This window comes from Hippichthys cyanospilos, chromosome 6 (assembly GCF_059441005.1).
Source record: "Hippichthys cyanospilos isolate Australia breed blue-spotted pipefish chromosome 6, RoL_Hcya_1.0, whole genome shotgun sequence".
Lineage (NCBI taxonomy): Eukaryota > Metazoa > Chordata > Actinopteri > Syngnathiformes > Syngnathidae > Hippichthys > Hippichthys cyanospilos.
The window spans coordinates 15,133,494-15,160,520 of NC_142374.1; the positions used below are offsets into that span (position 1 = coordinate 15,133,494).

The window sequence follows — 27,027 nt, forward strand, 5'->3', positions numbered from 1 at the left end:
TTCAGGGCACAGCAGTTAACTCTTTCCGTGCCGTGGACAAGAATTCTCTTCTTTTAAAATAGTAATGACAATAACAAATAATAAAATTCTTGTCAAATATGTTTTTTTATGGAGGGTAGGTGACACCCTTGACTAATGCTTACCTAATATAAGCCAATTGAGAACCATAGTGATAACTGTGACCTTTTGGATAGCAGTGATTCCACACTTACAACACAAATATTACCTACATGCAATTCAAAGTAAGGAATGGAAATCAATCTTTCACATGATACCACTCATATTTATATCGACATAGCACACTGTCGGCTTTGAAAGATGAGTGAAAATGCTAAATATACTGGCCACCCAGCGGTTTCATTTTCTGATAATGCTTGAACTCTGCCCAACGTTGATGTCATTTTCAGTCAACAACAAGTGGCAAAATGGCTGCCCTCTGAGATTTGTGCTTAATTTTTACTACACTAACACAATTTTCATCAGAATGCAGTGTTAAGACCCATGGGGGAATAGAAAATATCATAAAGGAACAAAAAAGTCTTGACTTCCTGTTTGATATTCTTATCAATCACAGTAAAAACATTATGATCACTTGCCATATAATAATTTTCAACAAGTATCAAGGACTTTATCTAGGGAGATGAACGTCTACATCTTTCAACAAATTAAGCTCCAACATGTCCAATCTGTTTGTTTGGAAGTTCCGTTTTGGAGCTCATGCAGAGCATTTGCTGCAGTCCTCCAGGCATCGTCTCTTGGCTGTTGTGGGACAATGAGGCGGCCGGAGGCAATCTCTGCATGTCCATGTATCCTCTGTGGAAATGTTGGTGGACCGAGGAGGCTGGTATCCGGGCTCCTGGGGATCGAGAGGGTCTTTGGAGAGTAGGACGCAAATAGCAGGGACTGTCCTCTGCGTGGTTTTGCCTGGCGCTCCATGTTGTGATGCTACCCAAGCTTCATCCACAGTCTTGTAGTAGATCTTGGACACCTGGTGGAGCCCTTCCACTTTACGTTTGAGGATCTCTACACAAGTGATGGTCTTTGTTACCCCTCTGTCCGATCCAGTGAAGACCACCTGCCTCTTTGACGGTCCGTTCCTATCTTTGCCTTCGTTTTGCATGCAAGCTGTGGCAAACCTCAGCAAATTGCGAATCTTGCTTCCTTCTCTCACTCGCATGTGGAGGAAGTCTGTGGAAAGTCCAGGAATGGGATAAGGGACTCTGTCTTCCATGCATCTGACTTTCCTGAAGTTGTTCTGATCGAATTTTGGAGATAAAGATTCAATGGCTTCGCTGAGAGAAGTACTTGAACGCACCTTCTGAGCCATGACTTCTGTCATCCTTCAAAAATGGTCAAAAATAGGAATGAATTTTCTCTCAAAGCTTGCAGATGTAAATAATTGCTGTGTTTTCCGAGAGTTCCTCCGAAGTGATCAGTTTCGTAATCCAAACTTCCGTTTTCTGCCAATCCTGAATTCCTTCAATCCAAGGAGAAGCAAAAAGGGGTGTTTCTTCATATGATCCCTTTTACAGAAAGGAAAAGATGTCCTTGCTCTATTCAGCACTGAGGACAGCTGATGCCCACAACCACACGAGGTGCCGACAGTACAGTCACACAAAGAGCTCTTAAAGGCACACGCAACATTTATCCTCATTGAATTCACCCATTAATGACATTTATTGGGTTGATAAGGAACTTTTGCTTGAGCCTCAAGCTTCACTGTGGTTCCTTGAATTAAATGGGTGAATAGACATAATTTAATGAGATCCATTAATGCACACATTTTCAATTTTTTCTTCAATTGTTTCTTTTTGAGAACATTTTAATAGTCCTGCTTTATGAAATTAGGATGCATTACTTCCTAAAGGACTTTACATGTCCTTTCAACTACTTACAGGAAGCCACATGATATTTTAAGATATGTCTTCCTATGGGCTAATGCAGACATTTGTCCTTGTTTTAATCAAGCCTGCTGGGATGACCCAGAAAAAACTAAACACTTTGGGCTTGCTGTAAATCAACAAGAATATTTAACCTTGAAGCAGGCTGTCATTTTTCATTTTGTCTTGTAAAACCAACACAAATGGATTTGTCCTCAGATGCCAACAATGCTGGCGAGGGGACATTGGGGAGGCAGCTGTGGGGCTCATATGGAAGCACAATAGTGTTATAATGTTGCTTTTCTGCATCATGCAATGGGATGCATCTTCTGCTGTCTTCTGAAATGAACAATGGGAGCACAGTCTTGCAAAATACATATACATATACACATAATAATTTGGCATATTTTGAAACGTATTTTTAACTTTATTGAAGACTTGATTTGACTTGTTTACGACATAAGCGGTTCAGATCCTGGATGACTGGTTTTAAATGACAGCAAATGTAAGTCAACAGCAGAAAGGCAAAACTTACCTTTTTTTTTTTTTTTTTTTTACTAACTCGTTTGATTCCCATGAAACAAAAAGATAATTCAATTTAAAAAGCCAAAGCAAAAATCTACATAAACTGTAATCGACACCTCATTGAAATGCATTCAGGTAGGATTGTCTTTGGGTCGGGTGTAAAAAAATGCTAATAAACTATCAATATCCATGAAAATCTGGAGTAAAAATGTAAACAAAATGTAAAAAAAAACAAAAACAACAACAACAAAAAATGCACATAAGAAAGCCGAATGAGAAATAAAACACAGAGATGTGCAAAAGGCGTCTACTAATACTTACTTAAATACTAAATACTACTTAAATACTTTTGACTGGTTCTGTATAATGACACTTTTTCCATGTTTTACATTTGCAGTGTTTTTTTTGTTTTTTTCTTTTCAGCTGGGCTTGGTTGCAATGACCTCTAAAATTTGGCTCTGGATTTCTTCATCCTGAGTGTTGACGTGGACATCTCCCACACAACCATTTTCGTACCTGAGACATACAAAGGCATCGTGTCGTTGAATACAGACAGTAAATCTGGAAAGAAGCAAAAGTTGTGTCAGGTTGTTCTTACACAAAAAGGAAACGTGTGCACACGTGGTCGGATACGGGACACACCCAGATGTTCCCGTGCTTTTTAAGGTCCTTCGACGTTACAACTGTTGAAGCACATTTTTTATGAGCTTTCGTTTTGGATTATTTTTAAATGACCATGTTTTACTCATACGTACCCTCACAAAGTGCAACACAGTTTAAGTTCCTGCTTTGTAGAAACCTGCAAGGCTGATCCTAAAACAATAAGAAAAATATCATGTAATATGACAGGATGGACATCATTGAAAATTAAAACATAAAGAAGATATTTACTTGTTGGATAATGTGTAAACGATTATATTTCTTCAGGAGTTCTTCTTTGGTGGGTATTTGGTGTTCTCCCTTGCCCATGTCTGAAAATAAAAGAGGATATCTTGTAGGAATCAGAAGAAGTCTCCATTTTTTTTTTTATATGTGACTTCATACCAGAATATCCAAATGATATGCTTGAAATTGGACTTAAATAGATCCCTTTGCCATATGCAGCTCCATGCATCTTTTAAAAAGAAACAAGTGTCATGGTTGAAACGAGGGATTGAATAATTCTAATAGCTCTGTTTAAAAAAAAATCTTTGATAGTGTACACGTCAGAAAAAAATCTCAAGCCAATCAGAGCAACAATTGTTGATGCTCTACATGACAGTCAAACGTCAACAGCAAAATAACCTTAATTTACCAAATAAAATATAGGCACAAATGCCTTGGTATGCTTTTGTTTTGAAGTCCTTCCCATAGCGTGTTGTGATATAACAACTTGACAAGTTCTTAAATGGATAGTGTGCAAGATTTAAATCGTTTTTCATTATGGACAGCAGGAGGTGCTACAGGTGCTACATTTACCGTTGTCTGTAGCTATAACAAACATGGCCGCCTCTGGAGAAGTTCCACCCCCCATGTAATATAATTTAATGATAATTAGACCTATGATTATATTGAAAACATGTTGTTGGTCATTAAGAACACATTTATTTGCAAGTTGAAATTTGCAATCATTTATTTTATTATTTTTTAATGAAAAACACTCTAAATCTTGCACACTGTCCCTTTAAACTGGAACTATTGGTCCAAAATCCTGGTTAAAACACTATGTCGTTCTGAAATCACATTTACTCGCCAAATCAGGTTGCTAACGAACGACGTCACTTTAATGTACGTCATGTCTGCCAATGTGTACTGTTGGCTATGGCTTCGTTATAGCTGTGTCTATCAGAAATGAGACGCTAGCTAGCCAGCTTGAGTGCTCCATATATGCTGTCGTGATAGACATACAGTAAATGACTTTGCTCACTTTGATGCTGACAGCCTGACACCTGATATTTCTCTAAATTTCTGCATATTTACATGACCATTTCTACAACATTCCTTGGAAATCACAATAGCCCATCAGTGGTAAGCTAGATATCATATTGGTGACCCTTGAGTTAATGAGAGAAATTTCAGAATTGTCATCCCTTACCTGGAATTTTGTATTCGAGGCATTCACAAGCCCATTTCTTAAAATGGAATGCCAGTTTTCAATGTGGGAACCACTATATAAAGAAAACAAAACATTATTATGATTAGATGACTCAGGACATGTGTTCCTTGAGTGTCTAAGAATGACCATCAGTTTTCTTACTGAAAAGCAAAGGTGCTGCCATAGAGTTTGCGTGCAGTTTGGAAACGAGCCTCTTTGTTCGGAGGGCTGCTGATGAGCAGGAACTGGTGAGGCGTGTGCATAAATGAAAGTTGCTATTGTGCAGCGAGCAAAAACAAGAGATGCAGAACGTAAGCGCAGCAAAGTATTATCTGGGATACTCTCAAACATGTAGCCACTATCCTACAGTTATTTACTGCTACTATAAGTCAGAGACCACACTGGCCTACCCTGTTGGCTGGAAGCTTGACAATGTGAGATCTGTTGCTTGATAAAATCCTGAAGTCAAACATGCGAACAAACAGGTGAGGCTCACTCCAATTGACCATACTCTAAACAGCCACAGTTTGCGGCTAACTCGCACAATATAATTAGATTTACGAAGATGATCATTCTTGGCCTTGATTGGTTTGTGTTGTGGTGTGGCATTGGTGTGACCTTATACATACATTTAATAAACATCATAAAAAACATTCAATCCCAAAGACATATTTTAAAGATTTTTTTAGGAACATTCAAGGTACTAATTATGTTATATGATATGATATGATATGATATGATATGATATGATATGATATGATATGATATGATATGATATGATATGATATAATAAATTGATTACTTTGCATTGACTTGGCATTGACACAACAGCTCAAAGAGGGGTGGACCTACGTGCATACATCACTTTATCATACCATGCACATTCAGAGTTCATGAGAGAAAACGAGTGAATTCATTTAATTATATGAATTTGCAAATTATATGAATTATAGCTATGCTATTTTTCCTAAAGAGGGAGGGTGGCCAAATGGGAAGTGACTGCCAGCCCTGGCCATTATGTAGATGCGCCCCTGTTTCTGGTGTAGCTAACTTGGCCACTAGAGAGCAGTATAATAACATAATGCAGACAAACGCAACTCCAAATTTATACACTTTTGAGTGTTATTGTTAGTGATCTCTAGGTATCCCTATATTGCTGAACTTTTGATTGAAAAAAAAATGGATTTTTTTAAATGTGAAGCTAACTTAATTTCATTTGACGAGTATATCTACAGTTGCGCTAATACGTTTACGCCCATATGAGCAGAGCTGCAGACAGATAATGCATAACACTGGCCAAAAATGTTTTATATTGTATCAGTTATGGACTTGATACTCCTTTAGTGGCACCAGAAATGAAAATGAACAAAATATCGAAGAGAATAGAATAACGATGCAGTTAGCTACCGCTAGGGGACGAGATATACTCTTTGTTGAACTGACTAACTTGTGCTTATGTACATTGCGCGCGTGTACCCAATCGTCCAGTGAGTGAACCCAGAGGCGTTGCCATAACATTCGCATTTAGCCAAAGTGTTATAATACCTCATTGAGGGGTGGTCAGGCGTGTCAAACACAGTCAGGATCTCATTAAATGAAATAATTAATTTTATATTATTATGTAATTGCCAATATAAGTATACGGCCGATACAAACTGGCAGGTATTGAGGAATCTGAAATTACTGCATGTATGTAAAATGGTAGAAAAATCACTGCTAGCAATTTTTTTTTTGTAAGTTTGGGGGTGGCAAGAGCGTGACAAGGGGTTTCTCTTGTTACCATGTCGTTACGCCCCTGAATGGACATGTAAAATATGCATGCAATTTGCGCCTTACCATTGCAGTAAAGGAACGGCAAGAGGGTCGATCTTGTCCATCTGTTTTTTTATTTCCGAATATGAGCCCTGCATGACAATAATAACCAAGTCAAAGCAAAGCAAAATGCATGTGAAATTAATGACATGATTGTAGGACTCACCTGTGCCATTCTCCTAATCAGCAGAACACTGTCCAGGGCTTTTTCCAGCCGTTCGTAGCTCTTTTTCTGGCGTGAAACAAAATAAAGGGAATTCACTGAATCTTCATAACGAGATGTTAATATCAGTTAAATTTCAAAAATACCTTCGGGCTAAAGGCCAGCATTTTGGGGTTCTTTGGATCAATGACAGATGGGTATGGATCAAATATGATACTTTTGCGTGAGGACAGCAAAGCTGACCTGCACATTGCCACCAGCAAATCGACCACCTGTGGAACAAAAATCATTCAAATGGGATCATCCCAACTACATATGAAAACAATCGATTGGTGCTTTAGTGACCTCTGCACCGGTGGCCACCTCTTCTGTGGCTCCTGACATCGCCCCCACGGTGTGAAAGGAAAAAACGCACAGTTCCCTGGCGCAAACAGCAGGCTGGAAATCCACAAAATAAAGCTCTCATTTTTTAGTTTCAGTGCAGTTTCACACGCATTTTTTTGCTTGCCTTCAATAGGGGTCCATTCTGGAAAACGTGTCGCTCATCACAAATCACGCAGTATTCATTCAATGTGGGAATTCTCTGCTCTGCGTACCTCATAACCTGCGCACACATGAGATCGGATTCTGATTTGATTTGTATGTAAGTCAATTTTAGGTAAGTACTTCAACCATATTAGCATTGGTACTGCCTATTTAGCCCTTGTGGAGTATTTTGACCATTTCTGGGTCATTTTCCCCCACACATTTGTCACAGTAATTTTGGCCAAGGGTTGGCACACTCCTGGTAGTGTGATAATTGAGAGGTCGTGCCATGTTAAAATTAGGCACGCTGTCATCATCTGGGTGAAATTTCAGCTCCCTGTTGTCTTCTTTCAATGCTTTACCTTTGTTGTGAAATGCCTTTGATTTAAAAATCAAATGATTGGACAAAATACCGCTCAAGGGTTAACCAATCAAATTCAACCCGTAGTTGTAGTTTGCACTTGGTTTAAACTGCTTTAGGGTGTTTTGGATCTTTTTACTTCCCTCGTGCACCAGACAAGCACAGTCAGAAGTCGGAAAATGTTATTGTCATGATATGGTAGTATAAAATAAAACAGTAGATGTTTTCATTTGCTTTACCTGCATCAAGAAGCCATGTTGCAGACTGGGGCTGGTCTTGCAATGTCCTATGGCCTGAGAGAAGAACAGCAGCTCTATCAGCTGCTTGGTGCTCAGCTGAGCTGATGACTTCACTCCTGACACGGCAACCCTCTAAGAAAGTAGACCCAAATGAGATCCAGGTTCTTGCTGTGGATTTGAAGTAGTTGTAGGGTTTGTAGATTGTTTTTTAAACTCATTCATTGTCAATACAGGTTAAAGTAATCTTTGACGTCAATTGCTGTCAATGGTAGAGAATGAGTTGACAGGTTGTACGGTCAAAGCCTCATTCCCCCTCAAATATTTTCAATATGCTTTTTGATGCTTTTCATCAATATTTGAGTGAGCTGTTGGTGATTTCCATGAATTTCGCATTTTAAGCTATCGCTGAAAGTTAATAAGTAATTAAAAATGGTATATGTTAGATTTTTATGCTTACATTTCACTTCAGCCATCCTGCTTATTTTATTTTGAAACACCACACCAATTATGTTTTTTTTTTTTTTTTTTTTTTAGACTGCTTTTTTGACCATGAACATCTGAATATCTTCAATTGGCAGGGCTGACCTTTCCACTGGCCGTGTAAGTGAAGAGTTCTCCTGATGTATTCTTGATATTGTAGGACGTTGTGTGATTGGCAAAATGGTTCAGTTTCATGGCGGGCAAAATGATCCTACCCCTCAGGCTGCGCTCTTGGAGTGAGTTAGATCTAAGGACGGATAGCTGATCAGAAAAGTTTGTATCAGCGGCATCAAACAATGCGCCCTCCTTACTTTGACAGTGGCAGCCAGATGCTTAGTCTTGCCCGGAATTTCTTCATGGTTCCCCCAGGCCTGAACCAACTGTGTCTTCTCTTCTGTCTCACTATCATGTTCTCGTTAGTCAGATGATTCCACTCCCGGGAGATGAAGGCTGCTAAAACACTGTGCAACAGCCATAAAAAGTAAAGATGAGCTGAGACACAAATCCCACAAGATGAGATGTCTCCCAAAATTTAATCCGCAAAAATAGAAGAGAAGAGTTTTTGGCATTATTTGTCATTTCAAATTTTCTAGTTTTCAAACTGTTATTTTTATTGAGCAGACTTCAATTAAATTAACAGCTTAGTGTGCAAATGTAAACATAAACAGGAGAGTTACTTATGTTACAGGTTCAATCTAGCTAAGCGGGCTTAACAAAATGCCCATGTTAGCTGCAGTGTTTTTTTGTTTTTTTTTTGCAATGTTGACAAACAGTCTTGTCCGTAAATCTCTTCAATTGGAAAAACAAAATATTGCCACACAGGTGCTTTGAAAGTAATAAACGCAACCTGCACTTGCACTTGTGGCAAAAACAAAATCTCTTGCCGTGCAGCGAAGATCTGCTGGCATTTTAATCTCGCAATATCTTGTCATAAGAGATCTTATCCCATGCCTTAACAGGTTATTGTTTGAGACAAACTATAAACATAAAATGATGCTTCTACCTTTGCAGTTGTTTTCCAAGGCTGAAATGATGTCTATTTGATGGCTGAAAGACTTCAACTGTAGGTTCTGGGGTGAGAAATGAGTCGTCATCATGGAGAATATAGATGGCTGATAAAGTGTATTTAGCGGCAGCAGAGTCTCACCTGGTCCATCGAGATACTGAGACATAGAAAAGTGCAGGCGGACGACGATGGGTTCTGACGTATTAACTCTCCAGGCCTTAGCCACGTCCTCCTGCAGACACCCAACATTCTATGCGCTTCACATAAAGGCTTATACTTATGTTTGGATTTTCAAACTTTTTTTTCTGACTTACATTTAAAATGTTGGCGTTGATGTTCAAATCAACATCCACTTCATCGATTGATTGGTATTCCCTGAAAAGTGCAGAATGTAGGCAGGATGAAAAGACTTCAGCTATTCCATGTGACTAATTGTTTGAATGTTTACCCGACAGTGACTGAATTATGTGAATACCAGCTCCTGACTATCTCAATGTCGCCTTCCAGTCGAGAATGGCAACTCGGCTCAATGATGCGGCTCTCCTGCTGGGACAAGTACAAGCACTCGCATCATTTCTATCCGTCAAGATGAGACAGCTGTTATCTATTTATTACGTAAGTCGCTCAAGGGTAGTCAAAGAGATGTTTACATATGGTGTCTCCTCTTCCTCAGAGGTAAAATCCTCCTCATTTTCACTCCACTGTTGATATTCAGCTTCCTGAACAGTAGAATAACAACAATTCACATTCACAGTTGAATGTCTCTGATTAACATGAATGATTGAGGATTAGCATGGCAAATTGAAAGCTATTCCTTGGGGACTAATAAAAGTGAAGGATTGCAAGTTTGTTTTACTCTTTGAAAATAACACATTTTGTCAAATTATTTGGGGTGCGTCATTTCACTAGCTTGTCTTGACGAATATATATACATATGTGTGTGTGTGTTTTAAATATTGTCATTTCCATATATACACCAATGTAAGTGTGATTTAGAAATGGAGTCGGTAAAGGACACTAGTTATATATACAGTATCAGTCAAAATTTTAAAAACACCTTGACATTCAAATATAAAATTCAACCTATTGATTCTTGAAAATGCACCGCTTATCCACAATCCATTTTTTGTTTTATTGCCTAATTTATTACTTGCTCCATGATGGAATGTAGTCTGCTCGAGTAAGTGAACAGAATAAGAATTTCATTGTGTGGTATTACTATGCATATGGCAATTTAAAACGCTTGATTCTTGAATCATGAAACTGAATGGGAAAATACCAGAGTTTTTTTCAAAGAAATTTTCCATTTTAGTATCACTATTTCAAAAGACTGTAGCTTGAAAATATTTAACAATAAAAGGATAGGCTAAAGGTTGTTTGGTGCAATATTGCTACTTTGGCACCCAAAGGGTTAAATGTTGTCCAACAATTCAGGTGTGTTTTTTTTTTTTACCCCTTGTGCACAGACTTTGCAAACGATTTTAAATACTTTTAAAGGTGTAATAATTCAAGATATTTATTAATATTTTTTTTCCTTCAACCACTCAAATTGTTCAGTGGTATCGGTTCTAGCCATACGTACAGTATGTAGGTTAAATTTATTAACACTAGCAAAAAATGGTATGATCTGTCTTTGTAGCCTGTGAAGTGACAATGACACTTTAAGATGTAGCCATTAACAGGTCTCTACCGCCACCTATGGTCTTGAGGTGAAACACAAGTCAACAAATAATTTGCTGTTTACTGACATAGTTAGACAGCCGCTCAACGGAATGTTGCAAAAATAGCTGGAAAATCTATTAAATAAATCCTATTAAAATGCATCTAAAAAAATGTAATTATAATGGTTTTATATGGTCCAAAATTTGGACAATGATTATTTTTGTACACAAAATGTCACAAGCACAGCTGCAATCACATAGAAATGTCAGAATCGTTGTATTTTGAAATTTTACTTGTTCTAATCATCTGCTGGAAATTTCAGCTCCCTAGTGTTTTTTTTTTCCCATTGACTCTTTTATGATATCATAAAAAAAATCAAAGGAATTTCCATAATTTGTAACATAATCCCAAAAGGGTTAAATAAAAATAAACAACACTGTATTAGAGGGAAGTATCAAACGTTTGTTGTATTGAATTGAACAGATGTGTTTGTGTGTGTGCCTGTTTGTTTGTGTGTATGGTAAGACCATGACAGCTAACAGTAGCATGGAAGCATATATTATCCACTGTAAACATGAAGAATTATGAAGAGCTGGTTGAATCAATACCTCTGCAGCAGTGCCAATCAATAGAGAGCATCATTATAGCTTTGGAAAGGCAGAATCTTGGCTAGAGAAAGGAATATTGCATCCAAGTACATTGTTTTGTATGATGTTGTAGTGGCATTGTAGTCTTCACTATAAACTTCTTTTGTTGCAAGTGCAAATAATCTGAACTCACCATGTGCAGCAATTTCGCACTTCATCAACAGTGAGCAGCGGCTAAGGACAGAAACACTGAAATTAATATTTCAAACACTTCTATCCATGATGTCACCACTTACCTTATTTCACAGAAAAATCAGGAACATCTCCGTCCTTGATCTGAAGAAACACTGATAAGGCGATGTTCAGAGATCCCAACTGAACTGTACACTTCCTGTTTGATGGCTCGGTCAGTAGCGTAAGTCTAATTGTCCTCGAGGTGATCTGAACAGCAGGATGTCACACATGTTCCGTCGGGGACTCGAGAAGCATGATTGACCTCGTGTCATCTTCAGGAGAGGCTGACACCTGCAAAATGGTGTTTTCTATCCTGTCCAATACTACAACGCTAGCAACATTCTCCTTGCTAAAAACTGAGTGCCGTGATGGTTCTTTTGGACAAATTGACAGATTTGAAGCATTTCCCTTCTGTCTGATTGTGTGCGTCTCCAGGCTGACCTTAATCAGCAGTTAACCCCTGTGAGTAGCCGCCTGCTGCTCCACAGACTGGTCAGATTAAACACTTGTAAGGCCTTCATACATATGTGCGCTAAGTGCTTTTCTCAGTGAGCCGTAATCCACTTAAAGAGTGTTTGTAGTGGTGTGCATTTTTTTCTGGTCATTAATTCCATTGAAAGGTTTGATATTTCTTCATTCGAACGAATTGTTCTAAACATTTCAAATGTGTCATTTTTTTATATATATGACAATAAATTACCTCTTTTTTTTAAATAAAAAAAATATTGTGTTCTAAAATCATGTTTAAAGTAAAAATGTATGAATACGAACCCCTTTGTGATTACAGCATGTTATTTGTAAGAATTGAAGAAAATATTGAGGATTTCAAGTTTTCCTTGATTGCATGAAACTGATCTCTGATGTGCTTTACAGAAACAACTTTAATGTTGCATGTTTTAATTTTGGGAAATATCTCCACTTCCACAAATAACCAGAAGAGGACACTGTTGCTGCGAGAAAAATCGATGTCGGTTCACTCGGTTTAGTAACGTGATCAATACGATGGGGGGTATAACGAAGAGTAGAATTCTTTTTTAAAATTCATCTCTCAACATAATGTTTACAATAGGAACAAGTGAAGGGAATGGAGGACTGGAGGGATATGGTCAAATTCGCGTGATCCAGTTAAAAGGCAAGCGACCACATTCTGAAATAATTTGAGACACGTATAAGAGACATTTTACTGAATGTAAAATACAGTACGTTACAATAATAAAAATAAATGGCAAATTTAACTATAAGTAGCATAGTGACGGCAAGTTTGATTACGTCAGAGGGCTATGCTTACAAGAGGAGCAGCTCAACTTTAGCCTACCACATACAGTAAATGCAACGCACCCAGCCACAGCGACAGCTAACGATAACAACAAATGCGCCAACATGCAGCGAGCCATAGCCAAGTTTTAAACTCGAGAACTGTGATGGACAGTATGGACATTCTATTTATTTTATATTTGTTTTCTATTTATTTGCAGATTGACTAAAAAAAACCAGTAGCATTCCTCCTGGTGGCCAAAACTAACGGTTGCAGTCAGCCTACATTTGAGACTAGTCTCAAATACAGAAGAAAAATGGTTACAATGGCATCTGCTAGAGAAAATAAATAACTGAAGCCACTTTTGTCGTTGCTGTACATATACAGTATAATTATTTTTGATTTGTCATGATAACACTGTATCTTAATTTTTTTTTTAATTATTGAGTGTTTTTTCCTCATTATTTTGTAGGTGAGATTTAAAAGTGTTTAATTCCACAATTATTTACATATCTTAATTCATCTCTTTTTTTTTCATTGCCTGACAGCACTACTTTTTTTACAGCCACTATACCGGTACTACTGTACTGTATTCTCAGTAAAAGCATGTTTTGTGAGTGTTAAATGACATGCAACCAGATTATTTTGTAAGAAATCGCATTAAAGCGAACTGCTGTCATTTTTACCGTATATCGCCATTTGGTCCTTGGCTTCAAGCAACATTCTACTTTATTTAAATCCCAGTTAGACAGCATGTAGCAGATGGCAAGATGAATGATGTACTGTACTGTTTATTCAACTCAAGTTTCTTGACATCAACATGCACGGATGGTTGTATTTCTTTAGTTCTACAGCAAGTGAGTCTACACGTTCATGTAAATACCAGACAATTAACACCACCATTCAGAAATTTACAATAAATGTTCATGTCGGATTAATATAAGCAAAATTTTAATGATGACAGGATCAGGATACACAGCAGGATGGTACTATTTTTGAAACATGCACTTCATATGACACTTGTATTTGACATGATATGTATTTATAGGACGGGTTGGGTTTAGTTATAACGTGCAATATATGAAGCATGAAGGCATCTCTATATGCCAATGGTGGCGTTTCTTTATTAAGATCATGAAATGCTGTTGCCACTCAAACAGAGTTTAAACTACTGAGCATGAGAAAGAAATGCTGTTACTTTTATTTGTATTTATTTCTATTTGTTATAGCCTAATGTACTTTGCCTTGATGTCTAAAAAAGACTACAGTAGACCTCTTTTTTTTTTTTTTTACATTTTGGCCAGGAACGAAAAAAAAATCAAGACTAATATATTCAGTATAACTAAATCATAATTATCAGTGTCGAACTGAATGCATAAAATATGGGAGGAAATAGAAATTAAATAAATAAGATGAATAATGGATAGATAAGAAATAAAACAATACATACATACAATAAATACACAGAAATAAAACAATACATTATTTATAGTTACATAACATAATGAACAAAGAATTACAAGTTCGATTGGGGAAATAGTATTGAAGTCAGTATTCATTTAAATGTAGTTTGAAAATAAAATAAAAATGTATTTGTCAAAAATTAGGCAGTTATTTTCATACTTTTATTGAGACACATTTTAACATCGTTGTTTTTTTTTTTTCTTTCCTTGCAATGTAGTTACTTATTCCTGTTATTATGCTACAATTGACGAGTCAGCATCATGTAACACGTGCCGCCTTTTTAAAGTACTGTAGTACGATACTACATCTACTGTCGTCGGAGCAGCGGAGTTATATTTTACCAACTAGACGAACAACGCCTTCGTAGCGCAACACGTTCTCGAGTGTCACGAAAGTAGTTCCGGTTGGACAAGGAGCATAAAAACCAGCCTCCGCTTTCATGCGAGTGGCGCTTTGGTTCCCTGCAAAGTTCATCCCCAAGGTGAGTGCACATACAAAGAGTGTGTGTATGAGCAAGAGTTCAACATTTTGGTAACTCAGAAAAAAAATCCTCAGTTTTTAATCCTTCTTTTCTTCCCAAAAATGTAATTACAGTGGGATTTATTTTCCTTCATTTTACATTTTTTGTACTTTTTATTTTTATTTTTTTTAGAATAGCTAGTTATCAGCTGAAAGGTTAATTGAATATTTGACGTTTACACTAATTTCTTAAACTCTTTCATTTGTCACACAGGCACCTGACCCCACTATTTTACCTGTAACTAAATTCATTTTAATGTTGTAAAAAGTTCACTCTAAATTTAGTTGGAATAATATTCTTTGTTTCAATTTTTCTAACGTGTATGTTTTAGATAGGGTGACAACTTTACATTAGGTTACTCTGAGATATATTTCAATGCACACAAGTGCATCTCAATGAATTGGAACTTGTTACCAGTTTAAATTAATTCAGTAATTAAAATTTAAAATTATGTTGAAAACGCTTTTGAATAACACAATTTCTTGAGATGGTGAATTTTGGTAGGTTTTTCTTACCTTTAAATGTATATAATATAACCTATTTAAACATGCATTTAACTTTTACAATCATCATAATTTAAAATGTACAGACTAGAACATTTTTAAAAACATTCACATTTAGAAATGTCATTTGCACTATTACAAGTTAAAATTGCACACTAAACTCACCAATTTAGAGTTTAATATTTTTTATTAGATATGGTCAACAAATCTAATTTTAGCACATGACTTTAACGCTGTGACTTTTCTGTGATTACATAATTTCATAGGAGCGCTATGAAAAGGAAAACATTCATAGCTTGTGTCCAGAAAAAAAATACTCCCGGGTGGTTATTTTTGGTGAGTGCTGGGGGTGAGAATGATGTCCCAGCATGCTCGGTGTTTCCAAGCACTGACACTTGCGTCTAGTGTACGGCAACGGTGGCAAAGTCTGATTTATCAACAATACGAGGCACGGTCCTCTTTGTGATCGTGCTTCGACCTTGTGTCAAAAGTGACCTCCTCTATCTTCGGCTAGCTCCACATGAACTCCCAGCGGAATGTGGAAAGTGCAACCAGCCAGGCAGGCACTTTGCTGCCCTTGTTGCTTTATGCACATGGGCTGTTTGATCAGCTCGCACGAAAACCTCGGTCTCACTGGGCATCAGTCCACCTCGGCCATCAGAATACTTTTTTTTTTTTACTTATTTCCACATTAAGATGAGTGTAAATTTAGAACATGTTGAGTTTTTTTTATATTTTACAGATTATTTGCCAGAATAATCCGGCAGGAACCATATTTCTTACTGTTTCAACCATCTTGACGCACTGAGCTCTGGCATTCCTTTTAGTATAATGGCAAATATGAAGTGTCCTCCGACTATCCGAATGACTGTACCATGTTTCAGAACATACTCACAATAAAGGAATGTCGATTTTGGGTAGCAACCTGAGCTTTACTGTACTCTGTTATGGTTTTTATAGTAAATTCCCCCCAAAATGTGACTTCTAAGACAAAGAATTTTACAGAATGCACCAACACGCTGTATTTTCAACATAAAACACACACACACACACACACACACACACACACACACACACACACACACATTCTGATTCATCAGACTACTGCACCAACACAACAGTAACATGCAGTAACACTGATTGAGAGCCTACCAGACGTTATTGGCCAATGTCATCTTCCTCTTCACCCTGTGCACTAAATCATTCACGTTGATGTCCAGTGGCTGCAAATATTTTGTTCTACCCTTAGGATTCATAGCCGGTATCAAGTTTGTTTTTTAATGGTTGCTTTCACAGAATCTGATGGAGACTGCCCTTAAGTATAAAAGTGACCATATTTGGACATATAATGCCCAATAGCAATGATATTGTAAGTGTTTTTCAGAAGTTCAGCTAATTAACCAAATATTTTGATTAAAGCTGGCAAAATGTATGAATGAATTAACAAGTAATCCATTTTTATAATCAAGTAATCATTTAGAGGTAATGATTAACGTAAAAATTGTCCAAATCTTCTGATGTCAGCTACTAAATTAAAAAAAAACAAACAGTTAGTAATCAGTAAATAGAGAAAAATGTTTTTGCAATACACTTTTATGCAAAATGAAATTGAATCTTATTATTCGCTAATATTGCTTTGTATTCGAAATTGATGCATACTATGCATGTTCTAATCATACTTTTAGTAGGGAGCACATTCTGTCAAAAGTCCCTAATTGATCAAATGAATAATTACACGTCACTGTTGTCAATGACAAATCAATCGCTTCTCCTGACCTCATTTCCGCAGGCATAAACCGGAAGGCACGTGTCCAATCATGTCGAAGTCTAAGGAAACTTCCATCATCCACACCCAGCAGCTGCACGCTGCCATGGCCGACACCTTCATCGAGCACATGTGCCTGCTGGACATCGATTCCGAGCCTGCCGTGTCCCGCAACACGGGCATCATCTGCACAATTGGTCAGAAACACACACGCGCGCGCGCACGCACACAAATCCATGTAAGTCTAGCCAAATGACCCACTTGATGTCTTTTATATTGATATCGCTTGTAAAATCTTGTTATGCAGGGCCTGCCTCTCGGTCTGTGGCCATGGCCAAGGAGATGATCTTGGCCGGGATGAACATTGCAAGAATGAACTTCTCACATGGCACACATGAAGTGAGTGCATTAGAAGTTTGGCCAGAGGTGGCATAACCTGACATCAAGGGAAAAGGTGCCCATCGCTTGATAACGTGATAGAAACATGGTTGAAATATTTCAAGAAAAGTCTTGTATTACAAAACAAAAACTAATAATCGTTGCCAAATTACACAAGCAAAAAAATTGTCAGTGTTTTGGTGAATAAAGCAGCATCAGAATAATCATCTGAACCCCCATTGATGTGATGCAAACGTTTGAGAATTTTGACAAAGTCAGCACAGGTGCGTTCATGTCAAGGATTCCTCAGGGTTTGTTTGAATTTGTAATTGTTGCTAAGTGTTCTTAAGACAATATGAAACCATTTTAATTGTTTTTTTAATGTTGCCAGGAAATTTTGAACGTGTTTGAAATTTCTTTGTGAAATTAAAAACAACAAACTGTTTCAGATGACATTGGAATGTTTCGGAATGTCTTAAGAACATCTGGGAAACAATTGCGACTTTGAACAGAGCCTAACAAGATCAAAAGAGCTCCAAATTTCGTCAACACTCACCAACGTCTGTTTGTTTATCTCTGCGTGCCTTACAATTGGCTAGCAACCAGCAAGCCTGCCACCCAAGTGAGGAGAAGCTACTATAGAAAATGGATGTATATAGAAAATTAATATACATATATATCATATTTTCCACACTATAAGGCGCACCGGAGTATAAGGCACACCCTCAATTGATGACATATTTTAAAACTTTTTCCATATATAAGGCGCACCGGATTATAAGGCGCCCCCTCAATTAATGACATATTTTAAAACTTTTTCAATCACAATATCGTAATACTCAAAGTAATAACAATAATAACTCAAATAATAACTCTAAACTCTCAATAGCCTAATAACTCAATGTCAATATGACCAACCTTGTTCAACTGTAAACACACAAAAACAGGTTAAGCTTACTTTATCACTTCATTCCCCATCTATGAATCCCAATCTCAATATTGATCCATATATAAGGCGCACCTGATTATAAGGCGCCCCATCAGCTTTTTTTTTTAAAAAAAAAGGCTTTTAGGTGCGGAAAATACGGTGTATATATATATATATATATATATATATATATATATATATATATATATAAAAGCAATCAGAAGACACCATTTCCACTTGTTTCAGGGCACAGCCACTTGCTGCTAGACAGAATTTGTGTGCCAATGGAAAAAAATGTCAGCCTCGTCTGCTTGACTGATTGAATGGCTACTTAAAACTAAAAAAATGTATCCCTAAGAGCAATGAAATATGTATTGTAGTGTGTTGGCAGTGTTTTCAACCCAATGCGAGCAATTTACAGTAATTTACCCTTCAGAGTTGGCAGTAGTCATGATCATTATGTCGCCTGTCACTGCCAGTAATGGGATCTAGTTGCTTGTGCTCCATCTGTGGCAGCTTGTGATTTGGCATGTATGTTTGGAAGAGGCTAGTGTGAAGGCAAAAAAAAAAGAAAAAACCTTATCCTGTTGACTTGTCACCTTTAATAAAGGTCATACTTGACTGTCACCTGAGTGGACTAGGCTCAGTAAGAACTTTCACTTGGTACTCTTTAAAGGTTAAAGGAAAGGTGACTTTCAGGGTAATCGCCTGCTTGTGAATGGGTGTAATGTGAAAAAAATAGTTTGTGCATGTTTTCAAAAGAAAACGCAGACAATGCAGATCAAACACTAAAAATGAATGAAAACTTGCATGCATACAACCAGGGTGGCTCCTGTTAGGAAGTGCTATTGTACTTATTACTATACAGTATGTAGTTATACTTGCAGAAACCCCAAAGCAAAGTAGATACACAAATTGTCTTGGGAAGGACAAAATGAAATTGACCTCTGCATGGTCACTTGCCAGTACAGCTATTAATAGTTTGAGACTCGGAGAGTTGAGATGGCAGCATGTGGGGTGTGTGTGGCCTCACTCAAAGCAACCTTGACAGTATTCTGTTCATTTCACTTTCGATGCACTACACCTTTGAGAACATATTGTTTCGGTATGGCATACGTTTGATAAGTCACTAATATTTTAATAAGATATTCAATCAATAATTGTTAATTAATTATCAAATCATCAGATGAGATTTTGCGACTGCCTCAACTGTTATGCAACAATGTATACTATACACACACACGTGGACAAAGTATTGAGGAAATATTCTTCTAACACCTCAAGCAGCTGTTTTGGGACAGTGAACCTGCACTGCGTCACAATCTAAAATTGGTGTTGCAGTTGTCGTTCAGGATTTACACCTCTTTGCGGCTCGCCGGCTTGTAATAAGAAAGTGACACACTCTTCACGGTTATTTGGATTGTTTATCAGAGTACAATATTACACACTAATTTATTGACATACTTGTGTAAATACAAATTGCCCGCTGGTTGATAATATTGAAAAATTGAGCTGTTGTTGACTAAAAATATGGAAAATGCTCAAATGCAGCTTGGTATGTGTGTAGTTCGCTTTAGTCCAAGTGTGCTGAGCATGACAAAGTTTTGTGTGCCACATTCTTAAACTGCAGTAAACTCCATTGACTGTACATCACCAAACATAAAACAATTGAACATATCTATAACAACAAACACAGTGAAAACAGTATGTCAACATAAATTAAACAAATAAATGAAACAATAAATAATAAATCAGCAAAAAAATCGAAAATACCATGAGGACAAATTACAGTACAATGGCGCCGAGTCTAATGTTGCGTCAAAAGCCAAAGAATAAAAATGTGTCTTCAGACGGGTCTTAAAGTTGGACAGAGAGGCCCCTTGCCTGACATTTAATGGAAGGTCATTCCAAAGGGAAGGGCCAGCCACAAAAAAGGTCCCTTCCATTGCCTCTGAGGAAACACTTAATCCTCTGCGCCTTTAGTGGGATCTGGTCCATAGAGCTGAGGTCACTGGCAGGGGTGTGTGGGGCAGTGGAGCAGTTTTGCCATGTAAAGTGGGCTGAGATTATTCAAGAGTTTCTAATCAAAGTATCTTGAAATGAAATCTTAAATGTTCATGGGGTCAGTTATGTTCTCCCTCTTAAGAGGCGAGCAGCAGCATTTTGCAGCAACTGGAGTCACTGGAGAGAGGACTGGCTGATTCCAAAAAAAGTGCCTGACATGCGATCCAGCTGAGATGCAATGATGGCATAGATTACTGAATGGCCAATGATTACATGGAGTAACGAACGTAAATGTAGTCTTATGTGCCCTGCGAGGTCATTCACGCAGCAGAAAAGTACATATCCCCTCTGGGTGTCCACTTGGATCGAAAAAACTGGTCTTCATACTTCAATCAAGATTTGAAAACGAAAAGAATATGCAGTGCACCAGATTTGGATTTATATGTTCCCATCTTATGTGTTCCAGCTAGCAATAGCACTTTGAACAGATCTGGCGGATGCCACAGAACTGCGCAAAACAACAAAATTGGTTACTCTTTGTTACAATGCTAGGAAAAAAAAAGGCTTCACCTTTGCTAGCTGTCCAAGGTGATAAAAGATGAAATCAACCACTGCACCAATCAGCTAGTCCATTTTTTTCCCCAAAAAGACAAAGTTATGTTAATCCTTTTAACATGGTCTCAGAAGAGCCTTTTGTTGGTATGAAAATTAATATTGAGACAACCTTGGAGGTTCTACTGAACTTCTAAAGCTAAGACATTCAGTTTGACTTGTTTTTATTTTATGTACCAGTACCATGCTGAGACCATCAAGAATGTCCGTCAAGCAACCGAGAGCTTTGGAGAGGGTTCACACAGCTATAGGCCGGTGGCCATCGCTTTGGACACCAAGGGACCAGAAATTAGAACCGGACTCATCAGGGGTGTAAGTTCTAGATGCTAAGGAACCACCATGACCTTTGTAAGGGTGAAGGTCATCAACATGCTTTTGTTATTGTTGCTCAGAGTGGCACCGCTGAGGTTGAGCTGAAAAAAGGTGACACCATCAAGTTGACTCTTGATGACAGCTACAAGGAGAGATGCGATGAGAAGATATTGTGGCTCGACTACAAAAACATCACCAGGGTCGTTGAGAGCGGAAGCCACATCTACGTTGATGACGGACTGATTTCCCTCAAGGTCAGAGATGTTGGTAAGAGGCATTTTTCAAATTTCTTTAGGTTTTGCAGTATTGTCAGTTGTTGTTTTTTTTAGGACCTCTTTTAAATTAGGGCATTTTGGCTAGTTTTTATTTCAGGTATTGTGCTTATACATTTAAAGTTTATATACCTTAGAAATTTACAAATGCTAGAGTAATGGGTCTCAACCTTTTTTCAATGATGTAATCCGTTACAAATATTTTTTCAGCCAATTAAACCTTAGTGCAAGGTTTCTCAAATAGTGGGGCAGGCCCCCTGGGGGGGTGGGATGTGATGCCGGGGGGTCGCAGGTGACCCCAAGGAAAAGGATTTGTTTTTGCAATGTGAAGTGTAATTGTGATCAAATAAATATTGCTTTTTTCTTGTGTCTGTTAAAAAGGATACAGTTTTAGGTATACTTATATAATTATAACACACTAATCTTAATCATGGCTGGTGGGGCAAGTGGGGGAGGGGGGACATTTTCCTAGGGGGAAGCTTTGCAAAATATAATTGAGAAATGAAAATGATTCCAATTTGAATGTGCTCCAAAAATATTTGCTACACAGGGTGACTATTTTGACAAATTCTTGATTTTTCCACAAAATCTTCTACCCAAAAATATGTATTATTTCCCCGGGACACACTCAACAGTTTCTACTTGAATATTAAATCATTCACACGTTCAATTCACCTTTGGGATTGCTGTATCTTCAACATGTTCAAAATTCCTACTTAACAGAATTTCATAACTTTCGCCATTAAAATGTACAATTATTTTTCGTTCCAAAATTTCTCAATTTTTCAAATGGTTATAACTTTAAACTGTTCACTTATATTATGGCTACCGACACCGAATTTTCCCACTCACCCAAACAAAGATAAAAAAAAAAAACTTTTAAAAATCCACAGATAAAAAACAAAGATAAAAAAAAAAAACTTTTAAAAATCCACAGATAAAAAACAAAGATTAAATTGAAGTGATATCCCCGGTACTTTTTACATTACTCCACGGATTCTCATTCAGACCTTTCGCATTTTCGAATTTGAAATTGTTCATCAAATTCAATAAATGTTTTGTTTTTTGTTGTATGTATGTATATAATGTAGTTTATTTTATGTATGTATCTTAGTACGTTATGTTTTTAGGCTTTGCAAACGACAGCGTGACATAAAATAGACATAAATAACGTAAGGTAAACCTCGGTCGGCTAAGTGAATTGTACGTCTCGAAGGTCACGACTACCTAATGTGCGAGATCGAAAACGGCGGCATGTTGGGCAGCAAGAAAGGCGTCAACCTGCCCGGCGCTGCCGTCGACCTCCCCGCCCTGTCCGAGAAAGACCTTGAGGACCTGAAGTTCGGTGTGGAGCAAGGCGTCGACATGGTGTTCGCCTCCTTCATCCGCAAGGCCGCCGACGTTCACGCCGTCAGGAAAGCTCTGGGCGAGAAGGGCAAGGACATCAAGATCATCAGCAAGCTGGAGAACCATGAGGGCGTGCGCAGGTTAGTTGATACTTTGGTTTTAAGACTGAAAAATGGAGTGGTGGTGGTGGTTCAATGAGTTGATGGCACCCGCTGCTTCTTCGTGATCGCCATTAGTGACGGTCAACTAAGATAATCAGAAACTCCCCAACATGAGTTTCTAATAATCTTCACGGCAGATTTGATGAGATCCTGGAGGCTAGCGACGGCATCATGGTCGCCCGTGGAGACCTGGGTATTGAAATCCCAACGGAGAAGGTGTTCATCGCCCAAAAGATGATGACCGGCAGGTGCAACAGGCTGGGCAAGCCTATCGTCTGCGCCACGCAGGTTTGTCGCTTTGGCCACCAAAGTGGGGAGGGATGGCGCTTTCCTTTGTTGGTGGTGAGATCGCTTGTTTGCGTTGGCCTTCAGATGCTGGAGAGCATGACCAAGAAGCCTCGCCCCACCCGAGCTGAGGCCAGCGACGTCGCCAACGCCGTGCTGGACGGCAACGACTGCATCATGCTGAGCGGGGAAACGGCCAAGGGGGATTACCCCCTGGAGGCCGTACGCACACAGCATCTGGTGAGTTGACCAAATGGGGGTCATCGTGGCCTTTCAGTGTAGGGTATACAATTCTACGCCACAACCTTTTTTTAATTGATAACACACACACATTTGATAAATAAATGTATGCCATGTTATTCTAAAATAAATACATAAAAATAAATAGCATTTTTCTTCTGTTAAATGTACATAGAGAATCAGTGTTTAATCACTGGTGAGCTATTTTTAGAATAGACATGTAGGCTACTCATGTTAACCTTGGAGCCTAACGAGTCCATGTTGGCACCATGTTTTATTATTATTATTTATGGATTTATTTATTTAGGACACAAGACAACCCATTATGTTTTTTAAAGTTCAGTCAAGTTGACCCCGATATTTGCCCCATGATTGGGCTATTTTTAACTCACCCGGAATACATTTGTCAAATGTCATTCCAGAAAATTCAAACCCTCAAATGAGAAAAGTAACTCCAATCCCCTTTTTTTTCAACATGGTCAGATCGCCCGTGAAGCCGAGGCCGCCATGTTCCACAGGCAGATGTTTGAGGAGCTGCGTCGCACGTCCCACCTGACCCGCGACCCCACAGAAACGGTCGCCATCGGTACGGTGGAGGCGTCCTTCAAGTGCTGTGCCAGCGCAATTATTGTGCTCACCAAAACCGGCAGGTCAGAATCCCATCACCCTACGCCTCCATAGCAATTTCTCCCGGCTCCAGTGGAGTGAGTCTCTTCTGACCTTTTGGGAGCTGAACTCTGACATTTTACATGATAATTTTAACTCCCTGTTCATTTCTCTCACGAGGGAGTTCATCCTCAAAAAAGCATGCGATACAGTCAGCTGCGTTTTGATGAGTAGTCAAGTGCTTATGATGGATAGAAAATCAGATATCAGCATTTTACCACCGCTTAGAGATCTACTAAAGATCTGGGCAGACTTGAAAATAAAGCAAGCAATGCATACAAACATCAATTCTCGAATTAGGCAAATTACGCAGGACAAAGAGAAAGAAAAAAAAAAGTGTTATTTTTTTTGTTTTGTTTTTCTGTAAACTATGCACTCAATGAAGGGACTTTTCCCCTCCTGCCACCAATAGATCGTCTTGTAATGAGGCCCTCTCATCTCCGCAGAGCTTGATCACATTTTTCACTTCATTGTTTCGCCGTGCAACATTTCAATTTGATTCAGCTTCACTGCTGTCAGCAAGTTGTTTCCAGATGTCAGCGTGCCCCCAAAAGCCCCAAATGCCTCCTGTCCACTTCCTGGCGAGCGATGAAATGCTGACCGACAAATAGCATCTCGCTTTTAGGAGGGTGAAGCGTCGACAGAGAAAATACTTTGAATTTCCGTCAACATAACATCACATTCAAACCTAATAAGGGGTGTTAAATTTACAGTAGCCATTGTACAGTAAAGTCAGTATATGGAAACTAATATTCTCATGGGAATAAGAAATACTGTCAGTGTAAAGAAAACAAGTTGGCCACACACCAATGTAAAACAACGAGCAACAGATTTCATACGGTTTACATCAAGTATCAATTTACAAATGATTTAGCTCTCGAAATACCACCTTTTTATTATTGCATATTATTATTCATTCAATGCATTTTTACCATTATTGGCAGCCGCCCTAAAATTATGCATCATTTGGACATTTACACTTCACAAAAATACAGGAAATATAAAAGCTGCACTTTAATTACAATACAATGTAATGACTTATATTTTACAGTACTTTAAAATTAAAAACGATTGAATAAATTATAAATTATGAATAAATTAAATTATAAATAGTTGAAGGTACTTTCATTCACAGTTTGATCAATCAACTCTTATTTGTTATTGTATATGTTTGCATTCATAGGGAAAATATGATGAATCCATAAAAGTGGCATTGTCAGACTTATTAGTGTTTCTGATAACAACCATGTGATGATGCAATTTCAGCTAAACTGAGTTTGAGGCGAATCCATTTTTAAAGGATTCAAATTACTCACCTGTTGTTATGGAGGAAATAAAATAACTTACTTCTGACAGCAACAATATTTTTTCAGTCACTCGATTTAACATACCACTCCTGAAGTGGCATTCCTATGAATACCAAGTGACACAAAGAAGATATATTTCCATATAGAATACTTCAAATCAAATGTTCTTTCCTTTTTTAACCGCATTGGGAAAGTGTTCAAATGTTTTGAAAGACTAACAGAACTTGGTTTGTGCTCCTGCAGGTCTGCCCACATGCTGTCCAGGTACAGGCCCCGTGCACCCATCATCGCCGTGACCCGCTGCGGCCAGGTGGCCCGTCAGGCTCACCTCTACCGTGGCATCTACCCCGTGCTCTACACCAAACCCGCCAACGACATCTGGGCCGAGGACGTCGACCAGCGCGTTAACTTTGCCCTGGAAGTTGGTGAGTAACAAAGAAGCATTTAACATTTTAATGTATTGGAATTGAGTACAGTACAGTAGAGGTGGGAATGTGCATTAGTCAAGTTTATTTACAGAAAACAGGCCAAAATCTAATCTTAATGCGCTAATGAGTTCCTTAGATCAGCATGCTTGCTCCCAAGTGAAATCTGGGTGTTGTTACCTGCGCAGGCAAACATCGAAAGTTCTTCAAGAGTGGCGATGTAGCCCTTGTTGTGAGTGGCTGGCGTCCAGGCTCTGGTTACACCAACACCATGAGGGTGGTCCTTGTGCCTTGAGCTCCATCTACGGACGATGTGAATCCGCTCCCTCGTGCTAACTCCTCACATGGAAAGTTGCCCTTCATAAACGCAGGCCATGCAGGCCACTCATTCAAAAAGACTGGATCCTTCATACACATATGTCTTCATGGCTTCATTTACTTTCAAAATCCAACATGCAATAAATATTACAGTAATACTACTTTCTATTAGTGAGAAACTGACATACAGTATTGTGACCAATTGTTATGACATCCATTAAAAAATACTCTTGAAAGACTTGTTTTTCCTCCTTCTGTTATCATATCAGCAAAATGCAATGACAATTTTTTAGCGTTCCATGACTATACTCACTCTCAATTGAAAACCAAAATAAACCAAGAGTTTACAGAATTACTGACTTGTTCAATATCTTTTTTTTTTAATTTAAAAAAAAAAAATACCAGGATGAGTATTCAACTCTTGAGTGGTCACAGATACCGAAACCAAAACCCAATACCACAAATACGTTTTGATACACAAAATCCCATCCATCCATTATCATAACTGCTTGCCCTCACAAAGGTCGCAGGTGTGCTGGAGCCAATCCCAGCTGACTGTGCAGTAGGCAGTGTGCACTCTGAACTAGGGCTCACAAACACACTTAAGGACAATTTAGGGTGTCCAATGAACCTGCCATGCATGTTATGAAATGTGTCAGGAAACCGGAGTACCCAGAGAAAACCCGCACAGGCATGGGGTAAACATGCAAACTCCAC

General features: G+C 38.3%; 3 protein-coding genes across 8 annotated transcripts; 1 reads left to right on the forward strand and 2 right to left on the reverse strand.

Annotated features, from left to right (window-relative positions):
* Positions 1 to 10: 10 nt before the first annotated feature.
* Positions 11 to 1,595, reverse strand: LOC148422335 (ribonuclease P protein subunit p25-like protein). The gene has a single exon (XM_088416931.1). The coding sequence runs from the start codon at positions 1,337 to 1,339 to the stop codon at positions 716 to 718; it is 624 nt and encodes a 207-aa protein (XP_088273057.1). The 5' UTR covers positions 1,340 to 1,595; the 3' UTR covers positions 11 to 715.
* A 691-nt stretch (positions 1,596 to 2,286) lies between these two features.
* LOC148422336 (protein mono-ADP-ribosyltransferase PARP6-like) lies at positions 2,287 to 12,023 on the reverse strand. 6 transcript variants are annotated; one of them, XM_088418158.1, is made up of 23 exons: positions 11,611 to 12,023; positions 11,508 to 11,548; positions 9,716 to 9,784; positions 9,541 to 9,608; positions 9,380 to 9,440; positions 9,207 to 9,297; positions 9,063 to 9,129; positions 8,371 to 8,520; positions 8,165 to 8,306; positions 7,580 to 7,711; positions 6,963 to 7,058; positions 6,800 to 6,892; positions 6,601 to 6,726; positions 6,458 to 6,523; positions 6,316 to 6,383; positions 4,890 to 4,938; positions 4,642 to 4,754; positions 4,480 to 4,552; positions 3,450 to 3,519; positions 3,297 to 3,376; positions 3,161 to 3,218; positions 3,004 to 3,088; positions 2,287 to 2,921 (listed from the first exon to the last, which is right to left on the reverse strand). In XM_088418158.1, the coding sequence occupies exons 2-23, from the start codon at positions 11,508 to 11,510 to the stop codon at positions 2,825 to 2,827; spliced, it is 1,857 nt and encodes a 618-aa protein (XP_088274284.1). In that variant the 5' UTR covers positions 11,511 to 11,548; positions 11,611 to 12,023; the 3' UTR covers positions 2,287 to 2,824. The 6 variants fall into 6 exon arrangements, with proteins under 6 accessions (XP_088274284.1, XP_088274282.1, XP_088274283.1 ...); XM_088418156.1 differs by having other exon boundaries at positions 9,514 to 9,608; XM_088418157.1 differs by having other exon boundaries at positions 9,541 to 9,611.
* Positions 12,024 to 14,720: 2,697 nt separating this feature from the next.
* LOC148422337 (pyruvate kinase PKM-like) lies at positions 14,721 to 26,546 on the forward strand. The gene is made up of 11 exons (XM_088416648.1): positions 14,721 to 14,748; positions 17,080 to 17,252; positions 17,363 to 17,454; positions 21,158 to 21,289; positions 21,370 to 21,556; positions 22,778 to 23,048; positions 23,207 to 23,357; positions 23,442 to 23,594; positions 24,078 to 24,244; positions 25,811 to 25,992; positions 26,181 to 26,546. Exons 2-11 carry the CDS (start codon positions 17,108 to 17,110, stop codon positions 26,285 to 26,287), a joined length of 1,587 nt encoding a protein of 528 aa, XP_088272774.1. The 5' UTR covers positions 14,721 to 14,748; positions 17,080 to 17,107; the 3' UTR covers positions 26,288 to 26,546.
* The last annotated feature ends 481 nt before the right edge of the window (positions 26,547 to 27,027 follow it).